The 21,148-nt window shown below is 35.5% G+C and overlaps 1 protein-coding gene across 20 annotated transcripts in view; it reads right to left on the bottom strand.

Moving 5' to 3' along the window:
• Window positions 1–21,148, bottom strand: part of RBFOX1 (RNA binding fox-1 homolog 1) — an 868,680-nt gene that overhangs the window by 143,268 nt on the left and 704,264 nt on the right. For 17 of the 20 annotated variants that reach the window (XM_080557058.1, XM_080557064.1, XM_080557047.1 and 14 more), the window contains one exon: window positions 7,357–7,599. In XM_080557058.1, the coding sequence (XP_080413184.1) occupies window positions 7,357–7,599 (243 nt within the window). Of the gene's footprint in view, window positions 1–7,356; window positions 7,600–11,717; window positions 11,893–21,148 lie in introns of those variants that run through there. The other 3 variants (XM_080557057.1, XM_080557053.1, XM_080557050.1) reach the window with 3 other exon arrangements.

Below are 21,148 nucleotides of genomic sequence, written 5' to 3'. Positions count from 1 at the left end.
AGGGGGCATAGTTACAAAGTTTACAAGAAGGACTCTCAGCCAGGGAGCTTCTTAGAAGCAATAATGCCTATGATCACAAGACATTATCATGCCTCACCCAACTCGCACAGCATTATGTTATCTATTTGGGATGTCAGTTTTAATCTCTTCACCATACTGTAGAATAGGGGCTGGACCAGGCTGTTTGCTTCTGCAGTTCCAGAGCAGTGAGGGTGTTGAAACAAGCTTCTTGAAATATTTTATTCAAGTAGCAGTTGGGACCAAATATAATAGATAGCATAACTGAAATAGCACACTACGCTGATACAATAGCCTGCACCAGCAGGGTATGATTTAGATGAATAAACACTGCTGTAACAGTTATCAACATATTACCAACTATTTAGCATAGCATGCTGGTGACAAACATGTACAGACAAAAATATGGAATTAAAATGGAATAAAAATTGGGTCACTGACATCAGTAGGGGAAAAAAATCATCCATCCATGGGGAGATCTGACCTGCAAGACAGTCATGGTGAAAAAAACATCATGGTGAAAAGTTCCTAGCTGCTCCACAGAGGGAGCACAGTCCTCAAAAGTGCCACTATGTAGAGGTTATCTAATGACTGACGTGGTTATCTGCACTGCAATTCTGCTCCATGTGCTTTCCAGACAGAATTACACATGGAGACAAGCTAGTCACTGTTTCTTCCCAAGCCACAAGAGGCAGTTCCATATGTACTAGGAAAACCTACCATGCAAAAGCAGAATATGACAAGGATAATACCAGCTGAACTCAGCAGTACTGAAAAGTGTCCCACTCTCTATAAACATTTTTGGTGTGGTGGATGTCAAAGAAGTTTATCTCTAAGCTAATGAGGACAACTATAGTTACATGATGAACTAGCAAATTACAGAATATTTCATTCTAATTATCTCTGCTTCAATGATAATCTGCTGTGAGAAGAAGAACAACCGATGGACACTTCTAAACCAAACAGGATATAGCCTATCATTTAACATAAAATAGAAACTCCTCAAAGAGCAATGTATCCTACATCCTCAGGAGATGGGCAGGCCAGGGAGAAAACAGTATCATAGAATATCCTGAGTTGGAAGGGACCCACAAGGATCATCGAGTCCAACTCCTGTAGGAGAGAAAGAGGAGGACTAAGGTGGGGGGGGAGGGGGGGGAAGGAAGGACACCCCGTCCCCCAGGCACTTGCATAAAGCACATAGCAGGAAAAAAAATAAAAATATATTGCAGAAAACAATGGCAACAATCTACCCACCCATGGGCTTATATGATGCACCAAAGCACTTTACTATAAATGCCTCCTATTGTCAGTTTTCTTATCTTTCTTTTTTCTATTAAAAAGCTTAACATAGAAATTAGTGCAAAAATCAACAAAAGGCATGTATCTTTTTCTTCCCAAAACAGCCAAGCTCAACACAGTAAATGATTTTTCAGCCCAGTGTACCACTGAGCCTTACCAAATCCCTATATGAAGTCAAGGCATCTACAACATGACTAAGGAATGCACAAACCTGAACACAACTAACACAAAGAAACCATCAAATTTCAAACCATTAGATCTCAAAGAACATGCAAAACTTGGAGTTAAAGCAGGGCAACTGTAACAACAGTTTTATCTAGCATATCAGTTATATTCACACAGAACAGTGTCAATTTCAGTAGGTGCTACAGGAGGAATTTTGGTAATAACCAAGCTGAAATTTACCCTTTGCACAAGAGTTGTGAGAAAGATACCTCATCATCTACAATGGTCACAGACAACCCACACCTCTGCCCTATGTATTTGAAAGGATTCCAGAAACATGGTATCCCCTAATGCCATGCTCTGTATATTGACTCAGAACCAACATAGACAGAAGGTAACTACGCACTGAACCACCAACATCACAAAGCAACTGTGTTTTCCCTGGAAGATGCCTGTCCATCACATGAATTATTAAACGCATTTCAGCTTGTGAAATCTGGTGAAATCACAGTCCAAGGCTACACAATGATCTCAAGGTTATCCTAAATCAGAAGAATAATTAACTTTAGAGGAGAATATTTTTTTATACACACACACACATAAAACTCAGGACAGCACAAATCAGATTTTTACCATACCATACAATACAAATTTGCTTCTATTTGCTTCTATTAATTGTATAATGCACAGAATAGGAAGCACTACAGAAACAAAATTTACTCTACTATTATCTGCTTCCTCACACATGCAGAGTTAATGCCCTTTGCATTTACAAATCCATCTGGCACTGAATTCAATAGAACTTGCTCATAAAAAAAAAAAAAGAAGCAAAAGTTGAAAAAGTTTTACTCTCTGAGCCGTATTACACACATACAATATATTTGCATACATATACATGTAAAAGGTGATTTCATATCTAAAAAATGATCAAATATATTTAAAATCCTTTAAAATATGTACTATAACTTAACACTCAAAAACACTGAAAAATTTACAGACATTATTCATCATAGATTTATAACACTATTATCATTGGTCCATCCTTCTGGAAAGAAACAATTTTCTATTTTTGTTTATGACTGAAAGTATGTTTGATGCTATGCAACTCCAAAAGCCTATTAGTGCTTAAATAACCTTACAGGAGAACCCAGTGCTGGACGAGTATTGATCATGCATATGCTCAAATATACTACTTCCTTAATTAAATTTAAATAAACATATTGATCCAAAAGATGAAAACCAGAGAAGACTCAAAATAGAATTTGACAGTATTTTATTATGTACAGATGATTTTATATTGTTTCAGTTAAATCATCCTGTCTTTAAATATTTACTTCCCTTTCATCCTGTACATTTTCTCCTGTTTAATAACATCTGAATAGAGAGTTAGTAATTTGTAGACATACTAAGTACCACTCATTTCCAGCACTTGTCCTAACAGAACACTGTTTCACACTATTTTATCAAAATAACACATAAAAAAAAGTACTAGGAAATACATTTTGCAAGTACAAGAGCATTTCTAATCCCACATCTTCACTGCTAAATTGATTTCTATTAAATTGTATTTCAACTAGTTATGCACAACATGTAGAAAAGTAAAATCTTAACAATATCAGAAAGTTTTGTACTTCTTGTTTGCAATTTTCCGTGTGCTTTATAGTAAAATTCAGCAAAAGCAAGAAGTAGAAAATATTAGTTCTTAACTGAAAATAACTTTGGAATGAAACTAAGAGATAAGTGTAAGGAATGGCATGCTTGTTGACAGAGTAGCTTGGTTCAATTAACAAAAACTAATTAGAGATGCCCAAAGCAGTTGGGAGTGCACAGAAAGTCAGTCCTACAAATGATAAAAGATATCTGGAGCATTATTTTCACATATTGTGAGTTCTGTGGAGAAACTCAATGTATAAAGAGTTGGTGCAATGGTTTCTTATAAAAAGTAAAATTAAAAAAAAAAAATTCCTTCATATTAAATTCTCAACAAAATATTTTAGATTTGATCAAGAAAATACTCACTAATGTACCGCGCAAACTCCAAGACTGTTTAAAGCACTGCCATTTTGGCTTTACACCCATTTTGAAAGGTTCTGAATGATCAAAGACTATTCAGGAAACATTTACTAAAGCCTATAGATTATGCTCATAAGAAAATCAAGTCTACAGACTTCCTATATTAATAGCACTTTAATGTGCACAAAACTGTAAAGCTGTAATAAAACTGATGATTGGAATCTTGTTCAATTTGCAGTGAATGCAAATACTGACATCAGCTCCAACTGGGCCAGTATCACATTCTGCATTGCAGTGAAGGGTTCAAGAGAAGTTGTATGCAACTTTTTATTTTTATCTCTATTTATCTCTTTACTGTGGTTTGGGTTATACAAGACCCAGTGTGAGCTCTAGCTACAATGTACGATTCTTTCAGACAAAATGACACAAAAAGAAAGGGGCAGACAAAGCCAGGGTATGTGTCTAACCTTAGTGTGGATTAAGTCCTTCACAGATAAAATTAAGTCACTCCTGATAACTGTTCTACAATTTAGGAAATTGCCCTGCAGCTTATTAGCTTTATATTTTGAAATTTTAAGATCCAGTTTTAGTGGCATATACAGCTTCAAATGTACAGAAGTATATACTTAAATAAGAAAACTCAAAAATTGGTCTTGCTTCAAATAGCTTATCTAATCTACATTAATCACCACAATATTGTTTTTGTGAATGATCAATCGTTTTTCTTTTCAATGCAAGTAACACAATTTACTGACAGTAAACTGTAAAAATATTGGGCCCTACCAAAAAAATACCACTACCTTCCCTAATCAACTCCACTTAAAATTCTTAAAGATTGGAAACCAACTATTCAGAAAGCTAGCAGGAACTTGAAAGAAACGTTAACATTTTTTCATTCAACAGTAAAGACCACATGGAGTTAAAATGTAGACACAGTGCTACTGAAGCTCTATTTCAAAATGCAGACACATATTAAACCCACAAAGAGATGTACAGAGGTGGACCCTCATAATATTACAAAACCCAAATGCCTAGGTTCCATCTCCATATACCTATTTATAATGTCTCTACAGTGTGTTAAGTGCAATACTAAAGATCTAGGTACCCATAATTAAATTGTGCAAACAATATTTGACTGTAAATTTGTAAAACTGGTGAATAATATGCTAAATGTCAAGGGTACCATGAACAATGTAGATCCACATAGAAACACTTCTTGTAAATTTGTATTTTCAGTGTACTGTTTTCCAAGGAGGGACAGTATCCACAACTTTCAATATAACATTGCAATTTAGAAATATATATATACACACTTTTTTAATAACGACTTTCTCAAAAGCACCCTAATGTCAAAAGCAAGGAAATCTAATTCTTTATGAACAGCATGGGAACTACTCAAAACAAAGTTGTACACATTACTCTGTAAGAAAGGAAACTGGAAGGCAAGAAAAGGATCCATAATAAAAAGAGCAAATAAGTATATGAAATTCCCCAAATACAAAAGGTTAGTAGTATTGCAGTGTTATCCTTCAGAAGATGGAAGTTCACTCCAAGTGGAGCCAGAAAGGAGAAAGTATGTGACAGGTAAAATGCAAACTGCATGTCAGGAAGGCAAAAAGGAAATTAGAAGACCGTATAGCAAACTATACAAACCAAATTCCAATAAAATCTATTAGCATCTCAGAAGTAGGAAACTCTCAAGGGAATCAGTGAATTTGCTGGAACTAGTATTGAATACAACACTTGGAAAAAGCATGGGCATTCCAGACAATCCAAATGATTTCTTTTCATCAGTCTTTACCACAGAAAATGTTGGAAAAACGTATACCCAACTTTTCTGATAGAGGGACAAACACTCCTTCAAACTAAAAAATGAAGAAGCAGAGAGCAAACACAATAAATTGAAAGCAATAAATGATGAGGGATGAGCTCCAGCTCCAGCTCCATAGACAGGTGTTTTACCATTGATTTTAGCAGCAGCAGTCTTTTACTTCAGAACCAAACAGCAACAGGCCAACAGTTCAGAAACACAAAAAGGCTGAGCTAGGCATCACAGAGATCTATTCAGTGTGCAGCAGCGGTCAAAAAGAGCAAGGGAAATAGCAAGATATAGAAAGAATGAGAAAAGGACAATGGCAAAGATGATATTTTTAATCAATATCCAACCTCTTCTGGAGTACCTATTCAGCTTAGAGTTCCTGTTCTAAACCAATGACAGTGGCATTCGGCAACAGTTGGCAAAAACAATTATGGAAGAAAATTTAAAAAGTTGGAAAGAACCAGGAAGTTAACTTAGCAAACAGATCTATAAGAGGGAATCCTGTAGAGCTGAATACTTGAAATGTCCTCACACCGCTACAGCAAAGGGCAAGTTAGAGCAATAGAAAGATGCCAAATCAAAAAGTAAAGGACTTAAGTTTTTATTGCATAGAACACAAAACTGGGTAATTAATTTGCAAGGGCATCTCCTTACAGGAAGAGGGGTTAATGACTACCTGCACGGTTCAATTCATAATAGCAAGGAATACTCTTTCTTTCCTTTGTATTTATTATTATTTTTTTGCCCCCTCAGGTATATGTGATTGAATGTGGTGTGGCACAAAACTCATGTGGGCTTGCTCGGTACTGATACATCTGTGATGACCTTGCTACTTTCTTAAAGGCTCAAGGACTTCCTTCTCCGTTTTCAAAGGCTAACACATGAATAAGATGGAAGTGCCCTAGGTAATTCCTAGTCTTCTAGATGCAGAATATAAGATGTTAGTGTTTTTCTTTCTTGCTCATATCCATATAAAGAAATTAGTGACATGGCAAGATACACAGATCTTCAAAGCAACTAATTTAACATTACACACTTTCCCTCTCCCTCCTGCCCTGATGCATGAAACTTGAAGTTCAAGGGGAGAAAGGGGCAGTAAGATGAGAGATGGAGTATGGTTGAAGCAAGGAGAGCAATGACAGCTAGTAGGTAGGGATGCTTCAAGTATATACTCAAACTGCAGTGTGCTGTCTGTTCTGTGTAGATCCTACATGCGGGATGCAGGTGCTCAGTGGCTCAGAAATCTGCCAGCTGACAGCACTGGGTATGTTGGGTTCCAATCTAGAACTAAGACAGAAGCACTAAACTATCAATGTATGAAATTTGTGACTTTTAAATTACAAGATAAGGACATCCAAGGAGTCTCTTGCATAATTCATAACACTTCAGAACTCCATATGTAACTCACATAGAAGGAAAGCCTAACATTTCTGCTCTGTTGAGCACAGACCCACACACAACTTTGGTACAGGCTGCATGAAAAACTCTCCAGAAAATATAGTGTTGCAGGTATGTTCTTGACAATACTCATTCATGCAGTTATTTAAGTAATTTTAATTTAGGATCATTCAATGAATACTTATATGAAAATTTATACTCCTGTTTGTCAAAGATACAGAGCTTGTTAAAAATTACAAAATAAGTTACTGTTTTTTGTGTTTTTCTTTTTGTTTGTTTGTTTTTTTCCAAACAAACACTAACAAATGTTCTTTTCCAATATTTTCCTAGATCAGACTTAGTCCAAGGTTATTATATGATTCATGGACTTGCTGTTGAACAGTTTGTCTCTCTGCTACTGAAAAGGAAATACTGATTCTACAGAGCTCCCACACTGCCTGAGAGACTCCAAAAGCAGAGAAACAATATTCTCCTATCTCAACAACATTTTACAATTATCAATTTAACATTGATAAACTATCAATGTTAAAATTGCCGGTAATCCTAGTACAAGTGAAGTGTACATAAGAATTAGTGTTATCAATAAATACACATATCACTTGAAATACATAGCTTTAAAAATAGGCAAAACTTTGACTTACTGTGGCTGTGCCGGAGACAGTTTGTGCATTTGTGTCAGCTGCACTCTGTTCAGAGTGTGTCTGAGCAGGAGGGTACATGTTTAACGTGTGCTCTGGAACAGTGGTTTGGCCTGTGTAGTCTGGAGCTGGATGAGGATGTGGGGCTGTGTATTCTGCAGGGATACCGTTCTGAGGAGGAGCAAACTGGGCTGAGGCGTAAGGCTGTGCCATTGTGTCAGGAGGTGCTGTAGCTTCCTGATTACCCTGTGAAGATCAAAGGGGAAAGAAAAGGAAGAAGAAATGTGGAGTGAGATAAAATAATTTAGAAAGTTATGATAGTGTTTTGCTACAATTGCTGGCCTGAAAAGGGCACAATGTTTGTTTCTTGAGGAGAATATTTCCTATCTGAGTTAAATCCATTTTCCTAACCTTACTAAATCTTACTACAATTAGAATCTGTAACTGTAGACTGTTCTTTAACTGTAAAAAGTCAGTGAAAGCTTACCTCAACTAATGCCTCCAGTCAGACAAGGAAAAGGGACAAAGCTTAGTTAATTCCAAATGTTTCCAAGTGCAACTGCTAATACAAAGCTCTGGTAAGGCTAGCTCATGGTCTGGGATCCATTCTGACTTACCCTCCGCAGAACTCCTCTGCAACCTGCACACAGAGGGGAATTTGGGTGTATTCTGTTAACACACCTGAAAATATTTATATGAAATAATGCTCTATGTGGTATTCAAAACTACTTTGAGGTACACAGTATTGAACAACTGCATGCCACAAATGTTTAAATTTCTGAGATTCACAATACTAAATATTTGAATATTAAAAAAATACATCAACTTAAAATCTTCTACTAACATAAAATTTTTCTCTTATGTTATGGTCTCTTAATAGAAATAGATTTGGAGAGCTTTAAAGGTTATATAAATTTGAAGACAATAGTATTTCATTTCCATATTACAACACACCTGTACCATTAAAACCAGATATCTCTACAGATAGATCCATCCTTATGTTTTATGTAGAACTAGGAAGTCAATCATGCTAACCTGTCAGTTAGAGACTTCTGACTAAATGCTCTGCTCAGACCAAATACTAATGATACTGGAGAGAAATGTACAGAACAATCTTTTGGAACCTATATAAATGATGTCCAAAGTATGATGTTACAGGTGATACAGCATTAGAGGCTTAGAGGCCATTAAGACTGGGACTATGGACTCCAAAACTCAGATGGGCTAGCTGGTTTACAGGAGAAAATTATCTCTTTAACTATCAAGTAATATAAAAATGAATATTTGAGTAATTTTATTTATTTATTTACTTATAATACTTTGTCATTTTTCCACCACAACATATACAAGTATATGCACAGGGGTACTCTAAGGATTTGTGTTATTTCTATTCATCAGTCCTTGATTTCCTAATTTCTAAATAGACCTGATGAATAGAAGTCATTCTTTTGCACTTCATAGCTAATGATAGTTCCACCCAACTTCAGCTAACTCAGACATTGGTGATCTAACCTGAATTCGGCCTAAGCTAAATTTAAAAATTTACAATATCACAGCACAGGAAAAAACATTGGTACACAGCAGGCTTAGAAGAGAAAATTACATTTTGCTTTGTAAAAGGCACTCCCTTTGTCCTAGAAAATGAAGATTTAGCAATAGCATTCGAAACCTCCCTAATTTTAATCCCACCTTTGCTACTGTTTTACTGTACAGCCTTGAGCAAGTAGTTTACATTGCTACCTTCACCGATCTTTAAAATGAAAACAGTGGCATTTAGGTATTTCACTTGGTTAAGTCAGTAAATTTTATTGGCAGATATATACAATATTTCCAAGCTTTATGTTACACTGAAACTTGCCATTAAAAAAAAAAAAAAAAGGACATTCAAACCACTTGTAAATGTACACATATACCTTATTATATTAAAACGTCAAGGTCCCTTTTTTATTTTTTTATTTTATACTTTCACTTTAAAAAAAAGATAAAAAACAATAATGAATGGATTCCACTATAGACATTTAATAATGGTAAATAAGTATTTTGCAGATGCAAGGGAGATTAGACTTTTTTTAATGAATTATTTCAGGACAGCCTTCAGCAAGTAGCAAGAAAGAACAACAGCAAATTGAATTCTGCCTATGCAAGCATTTTCACCTTGCTGGATTTGAAACACAGTAGCTGGTTAGTGCTGATCTTTAGGGCTCTGCCTTCATGTTAGATGCTAAACATGGCATTAGAGTCAGCAGCTGTTAAAAAAAAGAACATTAATTGTAACAAAGGGATCAAGAGCTAATGTCCAGGTGCATTTGATCTAAAGGTTTTTGTACTACTCTGAGTCCTAAAACAGATGTTGTGAGACCCTCACTGTTTCTCATTAACATTGACAGCAGTTCCATGAAACCCTAATTAATATTCAAAGCATTTACACTTAGTGCTAATTACAGCTAATATTTAATTAAGAGGATTGAGCTTTTATATGATTTCTTACCAGCAACTCCAAATAATTCATTATTTAGATTTATCATGAAATGGCAAACTGCACTGGAAATTACCTTCATATTGCAGAGGCTCTTCTACCTCATTCACTAGACTTGCTAAACTGAGGTTTGGATTGCTTATTAATCGGGCCTTGGTTACAAATAAATAAGCAGTGAAGGGTTTTATTATTATTATTATATATATATATATATGAAACTTCAACATGTTCAGGGATTTACAGCTTTGTCATAATAAATAAATAAGCTTAGAGTAGAAAACTGGCGAGCAAGGTTATCATTCCAGGCATTGTGTGTTCATTAAATTGTTTTTGGGAAAAAAAATACAAAAAAAACCACAACTACATGTTTATTCTACTGCTAGCTATAAGTTTAAAGTGATAATGACAATGAATCTGAGTTGTTATTCTCTTAAAAGCAGATGCCTATTATAGCCTTTAAAATCAGTGTGAATTTTTGAATCACAATGAATTCAGCAGACAATATTACAAGGTATTATAAAAGCATGCAGGTATAAATATATTCTTTACTACTTACATAGGTATCATGCTAATAGCTCATTGTTTTGAATACAAATTTATGCTAAGAAGAATTTAGTGCAAACTAACAAATATATATACATGTGGTTAACAAAAACTCCAAGCTACACAAAACTGAGATATATTTGAGTAGATTTTAATGAATCAAAAATTCTTAAGTCACTTAAAATGAACTAAAATGAATAAAGGAAATAGTAGGTTTAATTAATTGATCTTAGAATATGCAATGGCCTTGAAAGCAACAGGAAATATTGATCCTAAATTAGCCCATGAATTCAGGTATTAGAGCAATCTCAAAACTGTGGATGACAGTACACAGATGTTGCTTAAAACAATCTAGGCATGAGAGGCTAAACAGAAGTTGTCATTTCAGACTCAGATCCAAGTATCTTTAAGTTTAAATGACCCCTTAATGCTTGCTTTGTGCATGGTTTTTAATAAAGTAGTTGTTGGCAACAGAAAGAAGAACAAAGGATGGCAGACAGTCAGGCTCTGTTAAATGTTCTGGCCTGAGATTTAATGAAAACCACATTTCAACTGAAAAGTATGCTTTACGTGGCAGTGTATAAAATCAGCTTTTATTGCTTTCCGGTTAAATGTTGAACTCTAAAGAACAAAAAACCGAAAGTGTTCTCATGATGGAGGTAAGTGAAGTTGCTCCTATTCCATACGTTTACATTACTCCATTTGAAGCAAAGCTTAGAATATAAAATGCTCCTAGTATCGCAGATCTCAACATGCCTTTTCAGCATCTTCTGTTCTGAAAGGATTTCATAATTAAGAAATGTGTGAAAAGTGTCAAAACATAATAAAGCAAGCTTGTTATGTTTGTACACAAAAGACAGAGTAGAGAAAACATTACTTACACAGCGTTCTTTTTAAAAACACATTTGCAGCATAAAAATGTATTTATTCAATGAAAACCTTTCTGCTTGCCTGCATTTTAAAGCCTAACTAACAGTTTATTGTTTGTTTTACTCTATTTTCTGTTTGGTGCATTTTCTTTCTTTGGCAAGAGATAATTCACATTTAGAGAAAGCCTCTCATACAGTAGTTAAATGAGCCAAACTGCATCATATCCTCAGGGCATGGAAACAAAGAAGAAAAATGCAACATTGCTCTGTAAGCCTGCTGGTTGTAAGAACAGCTCCGTTAGATATATCAAGCACAGCAGAGATACATAATCACTGGTGTAGTTTGCCTTCCATCAGAATGGCTAAGCAACAAAACATGTATTAGAAGTCTTGCATGCAATGGTGCAGCTGGTTATAAGAAACACCTTGTTTTGACTAAAATCAAGAGTTTCAAGTGAAAATAAAAGTGAAAATACCTGCTGTACCATCCTGCTCCTTTTATCCTCCATAAACTTAGCAGCTGCTCTAGTCCCAGGCCATACAGCATCTGCCCAAAGCAAGCATCAATTATGGATGAGGGCGTGTGAGCAATGTAATGTGTGTATGAGTGTGGATGATAGGGGTGTTGAAGGAGGGGGAGCTAATGCAAGGCTTACTGACCTCCCTCTCAACATCTGACTGCTCCCAAAACCTAATCCAGATGGGACTCTTTCAGTTTGCAGGGCCTCGCCCCATCAATCACAGCAGGCCACTCCTCTGTCTCCTGCTACTAGTTATAGAGTGCACCACTGAGCAGATGATTGCACACAGAAGAAGAAAAAACACAGCTTGACTACATTAATAGCTGTTTAAAAAACATTAGAAATGCTACTATGTCTGTTGCCAGAAGCAGAACATTTTTGTTTCAAAATTAAGACAGCTGTATTCAAAGTTACAAAAAATCCTAAACTTCTAGTAATTTTGGGTTTTTGATTGTTACAACATGCATATCTCTGTGTGATTAATTTTTCATACATGTGGTAGTGTTAATATCAATAAGATTTCTATTTTAAAATTGCTGAACTCCATAAGTAAACCATCAATACTGAAGCAGCCTGTTTTAGATTAAATGTACTTTATCCTTCCATGCAAATAAAATATTGTTTCCTTTTTTGTTTCATTTCATGACATCCCTATTGCTTACCAGGGGAAATATTTCAAAAATGCTTCCAAGGTTTAGTTTTGTGAGGCACTTTAAACAAGTTAATACTTCACCATTAAAGGAGCTTTCCTGGTTGCTCTGGAGGTGGTTTAAAATGATTAAACTTCCAATCAAATCACATAATAAAGAAAAAAAGAAAAAAGAGATATAGATAGGAAGATATAGATGGCCCCAAAGAATACGCTTTTATTGCCACTGTGTCACTGACTGCCTACAGAGAAGAATTCAGAAACAGGGCAGACATTTAACGTGGGAATTCTTCTTACAAATGTTAGGATTTATGTTAGCATGATAATATTAATATTAAAAAGGTGGGCAGGGCAGCAGATAAACAGCTGTCAGTCCATCATTGAACTTATACTTCAACTGAAATATATTAGATTTCTGTAAAGCAGAAGTGTAATTCTTCCAGATTCGTTGCAGGCACTCCCCAGTTAATGATAATAAAAGCAGCCACTTCAGATTTTTCAGAAGGAATCAGACATCCAACCACACTGAACCAATAATCTGACTTTTTTTGCAAGCTTTCTCTGTTGTAGCTTAATTATCTGACCAGGCAAGTTGACTCAGATCATTTACTTCTGCAGTTATACAAAATGAATTCTCCAGCCACCTCTCTTTTTTGGAAGGTTCCTCATAGAGATTCAGATTTCATTTAAAAAACAGTATTGTTCCCCAGTAAGAGCATCCTTAAAAGAAAGAAAATGTAAAATATATTTTTGCTAGAGATTAAAAAAAAAAAGCAATAGTAAGGAAACAAAAAAGATTTTATTCACTACCTCAACAACAAAGTACCATTTCTTTACTCTCACTACTGAGAAACATCTACTTTTGGTTCTCTTCGCATATAACATACTGTACTCAGGTAAACGTCTATGTTCTTAGTACTGCTATGCATACATCTGAAAACGAAACATTCATTTTGTGTCAGTGTCTGATGTGTGGAACAGACTAATGAAAATCACAACACCCACAAAGCAGGAAGCTTAAATATATTTACTTACATTTCAAAGAAGACAAACTTAATTAAAAATAAGTCCTTGTCTGAATTCCTGCCTACGTTCAAGACCACATATTATCATGGATGTAGAGATACATATTAAGAAAGATTTCTCTCTAGCATCATCATTCTTTCCAGGTGTCGCTGCTCAAGCTTTCTACTACCTTTATGACTGTGATTTATTACACTAGCTTTCCTTATCCTACATGACAACTCTTTCTATTGATATTTTCTATGTCCAAAATAAACGTAATTCTGTCACATTAATTTGCATTTGCTTTAGCGTTACCATCTAAATCTTTCTTTCTCTTACTTACGCTTCCTGCCTGTCTCCCACTTTTTGCCAACTCTGTTAGACCCGTATTTTATGTCTTTTCAACTACAGCTCAACCTCCTATTCAATCAATCAGTATTTTCCTCTTTTAAATAAATGAAAAGGTTTTTACATCACATTTTAAAAACAGTCTCCAAATTTGCCTAAAGACCATATAGCAAGAGAATCTGAAGTATTCAGCAGATTTAGCTAAAAATTCGTTTCCACAAGGATAACTGATTCCTCAAACATTTCAAAGAAAGTTGTAAAAGGAGCTTTTCCTTTTCCACAGGTTAATATAGGAAAGTCCACCTAAGTCTCATTTTACACCTTTACTAGAGCATACTGAAGAAGATGATATAGCATCCTTGAGGGTGAGAGGATGGGGAAGGATAGGATTGTCAACCTACATACAAGGTGCCTAAAAAGGTGCCCAGACATATGCCCTTTAAAGAGCATAGCAATCCATATTTAGTCTAACTGGCAGCGAGTTATGAGTGCCATATGAAGACCAGGTTCAAAACTGTGTAACAGCTTCAGAAAAGACTTGTATGATGTGCCAGAATGTAAGTTCACCTAGGACATCCAACAGGGGAATTAACTAATACACCTGAGGGCAGTTCTGATATTCATGGGGGTCTTGAGAATTTAGAGGAAAGGGCTGAGAAGAACCTGACTAAAATCTGTCTCCTGGGACAGGATAGCCCCCTGCATTGGTACAGGCTAGGGACTGGCTGGCAAGGAAGCAGCTCTGCAGAAAAGAATCTGCTGGGGTCCTGGTGTACGACAAGTTAAGCATGAATCAGCAGTCAGCCTTTAAGACAACAACAACTAACTGTGTAGTGGGGTGCATTAATAAAAAGGCGGTCTGTGAATTGAGGAAAAAGATTATTCCTCCTAGAACAGCACTTTTGAAGCAGCATCTGTGTCTGGTGTGGAGTCCCCCAGGACAGAAGATACACTTGCAAACTGGAGAGTGCAGAGGTGGGTTGCAAACACTTGGAGGACTGGAGCACATGGCTTGAGAAGAGGCAAGGGAGCTGATTTAGCTTAGCTTGCAGGAGAGAGGGCAAACAGACAGCTTCATTGCATCTTCTCCAACCTAATGAGTAGTTACAGAGAGAGAAACAGACTTTTCTCAGAGGGGCAGAGTGAAAGAAGCAGCGGTGATGGTCAAAAGTTGCAGAAATGAAAATTTTGTTTGCCCATAAGGAATAAAAAAACTGGATATGAAGGCAGTTAAGCACAGGAACGTGCCATTCAGAGAGGCAGTGGAAGCTTGGAGACTGAAAACTTAACTGGACAAGCCCCTGAGCAACCTGAAATATCTGTGCAGTTAGCCCTGATTTAAAAAGGAAGTTGGGATTGCATGGCCTCTGAAGTTCCCTTCCAGCCTAAATTCTTCTGATTCCATGTGGTTTCAACAACAGAATATATTCAAAATGAATTTTATACTTTCATCTTATTTGATGTCTTTCCTCATAAAGGATTTACTGACAGGAAAGAGATGAGTTACAACTTCTAGTCTGCTTTCTCTCCTCAAGAAATCATATTTCAGTTCTTTCAGATGGATTTTGAAAACTTTCTTAGAAAAATATATTTACCTTTGTTTAATCCACAGCTGAAGCAGTATGAAGGCGGTAATCACTATAGCACATGCAAGACGAGAACAGTTTAACAAACAATGCTAATAAATGTTGTGAACTGTGACATGTCTTAATTATCTGCCAAATGTCACCTTTCTCTGAATTGCAGTAAAGCTAGCATGTCCATTTTCTTATTTTTTTTAGTATCTAAAAATTGGTTGCACAATACTTTTTTTTCTTTTAATTATTTTTAATTGAATACTGATTGACGATATGGGATATTTAAAGCTGCAACAGTTCCCAAATCAGTTCATAAGCAATTATAGCAAGAGAAGTGAGAGGTTAATGCACTGAAGAAACAATCAATGAGAGGTGGAGAAAGAGGACAAAGCAGCAGAAATATATTATACTGCACTGACACAAAAGATTCTGTCCTGAGAAAGCATTTCTTAATAATCATAAGTTTCCAATCTGTAAGACTTACAGCAACATATACCAAGTGGTAAATTACAGGCCTCTACAGGAGCCGGTAAAAACATCAATCTTTTCTTATGATCTACCTAACACACAGCTCAGAGCTACCACAACTGAAGTAGTGTGTGAGAGGAAAGAAACGTGCGCGGCACCCGTGTAGCCTGCAGGTCTGCAAAGCAATCCAAATCAGGGAACTGTTGGGTTTTCTTTCATAACTACAGACAGAAAAAAAAAAAAATCATAGCTCAAGCAGTGAAAGCAGCAGAGATGTGTTAGCATGACTATTTACTAGGATGCATTGGCTCTTCTGAGAAGCCATAAATACTATTCCAGGTGACAGGTGACATACTGTGCTTATGTAGCAAGAGTACTACTGGTCATGGTATAGCCCTGCATCATGCTTGGTTAGCCTCTCTCCTTGGTTTCACTGAGACTACTCCTACTTTGTAACTTACACAGAAACATAAATATTTTCAGAAATTGAGTTAATAATAATACACGTAAATATAAATAATATATATTATATATACAAATATATGTGAATATTATATATATATCATATATTATATATCAGTCAGTTTAAGCAAGCTGAGGTCAATAGTTACACAAAGTCATTCCCAATTTACAGACGCTGCCTCATCTAGGTTATATGAAAATGAACTGGCTTTTTCAGTCAGTTTCCTAATGAACATACCACAAAATACAGCAATGTATTCGCTGACTTTATTAGCTATAGAAAGTGGGGAACCTCCAGCCACATACAGAGGCAACATCTTTGAAGGTTATTTGTTCAAAGAAACCATATCACAGTTTTGTGTTTACATAATTAGTTCTTTTTTCATGTACAAATAAATTATTTTATATTAAAAAAAAAATCGTGGGCAATTTGAGTGATATGTTTCACAAGTATTACACACAGAAAGCCAGGAATCCAGAACTGCAAACATGCACAGTAGTTTTGTTTTTCAACATAGTAGACCTTCATCTGCTTCACAAAAGCACCACCAAATTATCGCACCAAAATATTTCTTGCCCTAGGAATTAAGATTTCTGGAAAAACAAGGCTAAAGGGACAGAGCAATGTTACACGAGAATACCGAAGGGCAGCAGTAGTTATCTGAGTGCAAACTGGCATGCCACCTCTTTGAACTGAATACTTTGAATGACCTCTTTTGACCAGGGACACAGTCTTTCACTGATGAGCTGTAATTTAGCCTCAGAAAAGAATGGAGACATTTTATTTCACAGTCCCTGACACTGAATCATTTTCTAAGGCATTACCACAGTAACCACAGTTCATCCATTACAGGTGAAACAGGTCTTGAGTTTCAGTATCACAAATGGCAGGATCATTACTTGACTCCACTAAAATCAAACAAGGAGCTTAGTCAATTAATAAGGGAAATGAGAATGCAATGTCATCATAAGTTGTCTTAAGCAGCAAAACTGCCTGACGAAGATCATAGCTCCTACCTATTTGTTAGCAAAAACCAATGTATACAGGGCTGCTTTTCAGGACAGTTCACTTGAACGAGCCAGGGTAAGCAATAATGATTTCTGTACCACTGTCCCCATTGAACTAGGGGGTTTGTTTTGTTTCAGTTTACTTAGTTTAAACCAGATAAATTTAGGAGGTGTATTTACTTGGAAAGTTCCATAAAAAACAATGACAACATTGAGTTCAGGAATCCAGAGGAAGACCAGAAAGATAAGCAGCAGTTGGACTTCAGGAAAACAGACTCAAATTTATCCAGGGAATAAGGAAACCCCAAGGATCACCCATGAAGGTCTTAAAACACAGACATGTAATCTACATTAAGTGCCCAGTTATTTGCCCTTAGAAGCAGATTGTTTAAAGACCATCAACATTTTAAATTGCAAATGAAAATATATTATCTCCTTTTCCTTCCCCTAAAAGAAACTATCTGTATGTTGTTCATGGGTATCCTGGGCAATAACATGCAAATGTATCTGGGAATTGCACATATTCTGCAAAGTACCTGTAATTTTTCAGCAGGTGGAATTTTTGTGTTTGCATGTCCAAACCCAATGTTTTGAACAAATTTGGCAGAATATTTATGAATTCAAATCATCCACAAATCATATCTACTAGTTGCAAGAAAAAAGAATTGTGTTTTTCTCTTTCATATGTTTGATTTAAATGAAGAATTTTAGTTAACAAAGCTGAATATAGTTATATATTCATATATATAGTCTATATATCTATATATAGTCTTATAATAGGTAAGAAATTCACCATTCTGCTCTTTCCTTTATTCAAATAAAATATGTATATATAAAGAATCTAGAAATTAACTGTTACGATTGCTTTCAGACAATGCCCATTTCCCATTTATGTTTAATTGTAACATTTCCATCTGTGTGGTATTTATGATGGAAAACAGATGACCTGAGCTGCAAGGACCAACTAACAGAGCAATGCTATCTTGTTTAATACCAGTTAAGGCAGCATTCATTTTTTGGCACTGAAATGTAATGATGGAACATCATCTTCACTGTTATTTATGCCTAAAATTAAAATGACTATCAAAATATCATTAGACACAAGGAGTACAGAGATTGGCTTCCTGCCTCAGCTATATTTCGCTATGCTTCTTTATCACTGAAATCATTTGTGTACTTCAGCTAATGCTGATGTTAAGATGTTATAACATTAACAAGTAACTGTTTACTTCGTGTTTGCTGTTAGCAAATTAAACCATAGTACTGAAGAAAGGTAAAGTTCTTCTCAATGATGAGATGACAATGGCAATAAAATTTGCCTATGCAATGCAAAACTGATTTCTATACTCAATGTCACAACTGGCTGAAAATAAATCAATAATCTATTAATAGAGAGCTACAATGAATCTGAGGTTATGACGAAAGCAAATGAAATCATTTAACGATTCCTATAGCATTGGAAAGACTTTCCCTAATTATACAAATTAGTAAGTTCTACTTTGTTAAATCTCTAAACAGCTTCTGTTGGCGTAGAAGGAAAGGCCAATTTGTCTAAGTATTTTCATTTCCCCATCTCTAAGACAGGGTCTAAAACCACTCTCAGATCTGCAGAACTGTATTGGTTCTCCCCGGACATCTTCTCTACAGATATATTTTCTCAGACTAGCCCTTCTTCGCAAGGCTGAATATGTACAAAGGACAGTAAAACTTCCTACAAAACAGGCCTATGCCGTATGCCACATTTGTTTAACCCTGAAACACCTAAAAACAATTTCTTTGAATAATTTTAACTTTTAATTTTTTTTAACTTTAAAATAATGCAGATTTGGGGAATGGACACAAATGAGCTTTCTTAGTTTAAAGTTTGTTTCTGTGCCTCTGTGTGTGAGAAAGGGAAGGGTGGTGAAAGGAAAGGTTTTTCCAAAACAGAAACTGCACTTAGAAAACTTTTGGCATATTTACCAAAAGCACACAAGCTAATTAACAGCAACAGCAGCCAAAACTATTTTTTATTACACAGTGCAGCAGCATGCTTAACAGCAACAGCAGCCAAACCGTAGGGTTAGCAAATATAAGCGTCTGCATAGGCTATTTAGGGAGAGAAGAGATATAGCCTTAAAATTGCTTTTAATCCACGTGAAATGAAGTATCTTTTACACTAGAATGCCAGAACACTAGATTAAATAAGATATCAAAAAATATTGAAACAGTTCAGCATTTGCTGAGCATGCAACTAGCGAGATGAATACAGCAAATGTGTTAGTATTCAGGCAGCTTCTAGCTGCAAAAGAAATTCAGATTAGATATTGCTACACAGAAATTGATAGCTAGTAGGTATTCAATCAGAAAAGTGCTTTTTCTTTTAAATATTACAATCACATGGTATAGTACATCACTTGTGTCAAGTTAAATTTAATCATATCAGCATACTTAAAGGAAAAAACCTGAATACCTACTCACATGCTCATGCCAAGAGGGATTATATGAGGCTTTATGAAACCTTTTCTTTTTATTTAATATTCTGATATCTGTATAGAACAATTTCGATATGTATTATACCCTCAGACTAATCTATTCCATTGTCTTTTTAATGCACACCTAGTATGTCTGAACTCATAGTCCCCGTATAATGTGTACTGTCAGTTACTTATGTTCTTCTGAATTCTGCCTATGTAAAAGACATTTTCCTTGAAGCAGAAATAGGTATAATGAGAGTGATGCTAATTTTCCTGAGAGTAAAGCAACACCATCTGCCTTCTACTGGTTAAGAACGCATCTAAAAAGGAACAATAATTTATGAGCTCACTAATGACTACTGATTTTTGTCATATTAGAATCAGGTATGTGAAGAGCTCTGCTTCATGAAAGACAAGTTTTTTTGAGAAATGCCATACAGAAATGTAATAGGGTTTTACCACTTTTCCTACATATTTTTAATGGCTTATCTAAGCAACAATGAAAAATGGTTACTATTTAACCCATTAGAAATAAACTACATTTATCACAGAGAGAACTAAAAATTGCTTACTGTTTTTGGAAAAGCAATGGAAGGTTCTCAAAGAACATTGTCTCCAGACAATACACACCTCAGCCTGATTTTAAAGGAAGAGAAGGATTGTTGTCTTCATCATTCCCCAGAAGGTGAAATTCATCTCATTTATCTTCAGGTATTTTAAGATTTTGTCATTTTCTCTATGCTAGTTAACATATATGTCACACACGTGCATGTATATATATATATATATATGTATGTTTGTGGTATCCTAATAAGAATGAAATTCAATTGGAAATTAAAGAGCATAGTGATTTGATCCCCCCAAAAATGTAGTTTGCTAATAAGGATTATAAAATGAATTCTAGAAAGCTAGCTTTTATATATGCTTTTGTGATGGAAGGGTTAACTATTCTGCCTAGAAGGGGGGGGGGGGGGGGGGGGCACACTCCCATAAATATAAAAATAATCTGAACTGTGTGAGGTTATTCATAGGTGCTTAAATTTACATAAGTATGCATATTGCCTTTTTTTTTTTTTACTTCCAGTTCACTTGATACACAGTTAACTGTCATTAAAACAAACTTCTGACAAGTAGTGGTAGAAGAGATACCAATATTCATAATTATATCAAACTTATCTCTTTCAATGCGTGAAATTTCTGTTTCCCAGTAAATCTTACTGTGCAGGATCATCTCTGACAAATTGAACTGCCTCTCTATAGAAACTGCAATGTTTTCTCAGAGATTGTGGAAGCAGAAGAGGAATGGTAGGTATTTTCAAGAAATTCATTAGATAAATACAGACGGGGCTTGGTTTCTAACAAGGAAGTCCTTTCCCCTGAACAACAGTTCACTAGGATTAGAAGTTCAGTAGA

The sequence above is a fragment of the Anser brachyrhynchus genome, assembly GCF_964034855.1.
Source record: "Anser brachyrhynchus genome assembly, chromosome: 15".
NCBI lineage: Eukaryota > Metazoa > Chordata > Aves > Anseriformes > Anatidae > Anser > Anser brachyrhynchus.
The sequence above is the reverse complement of the archived record's forward strand: the minus strand, read 5'-3'. Positions and strand labels throughout refer to the sequence as shown.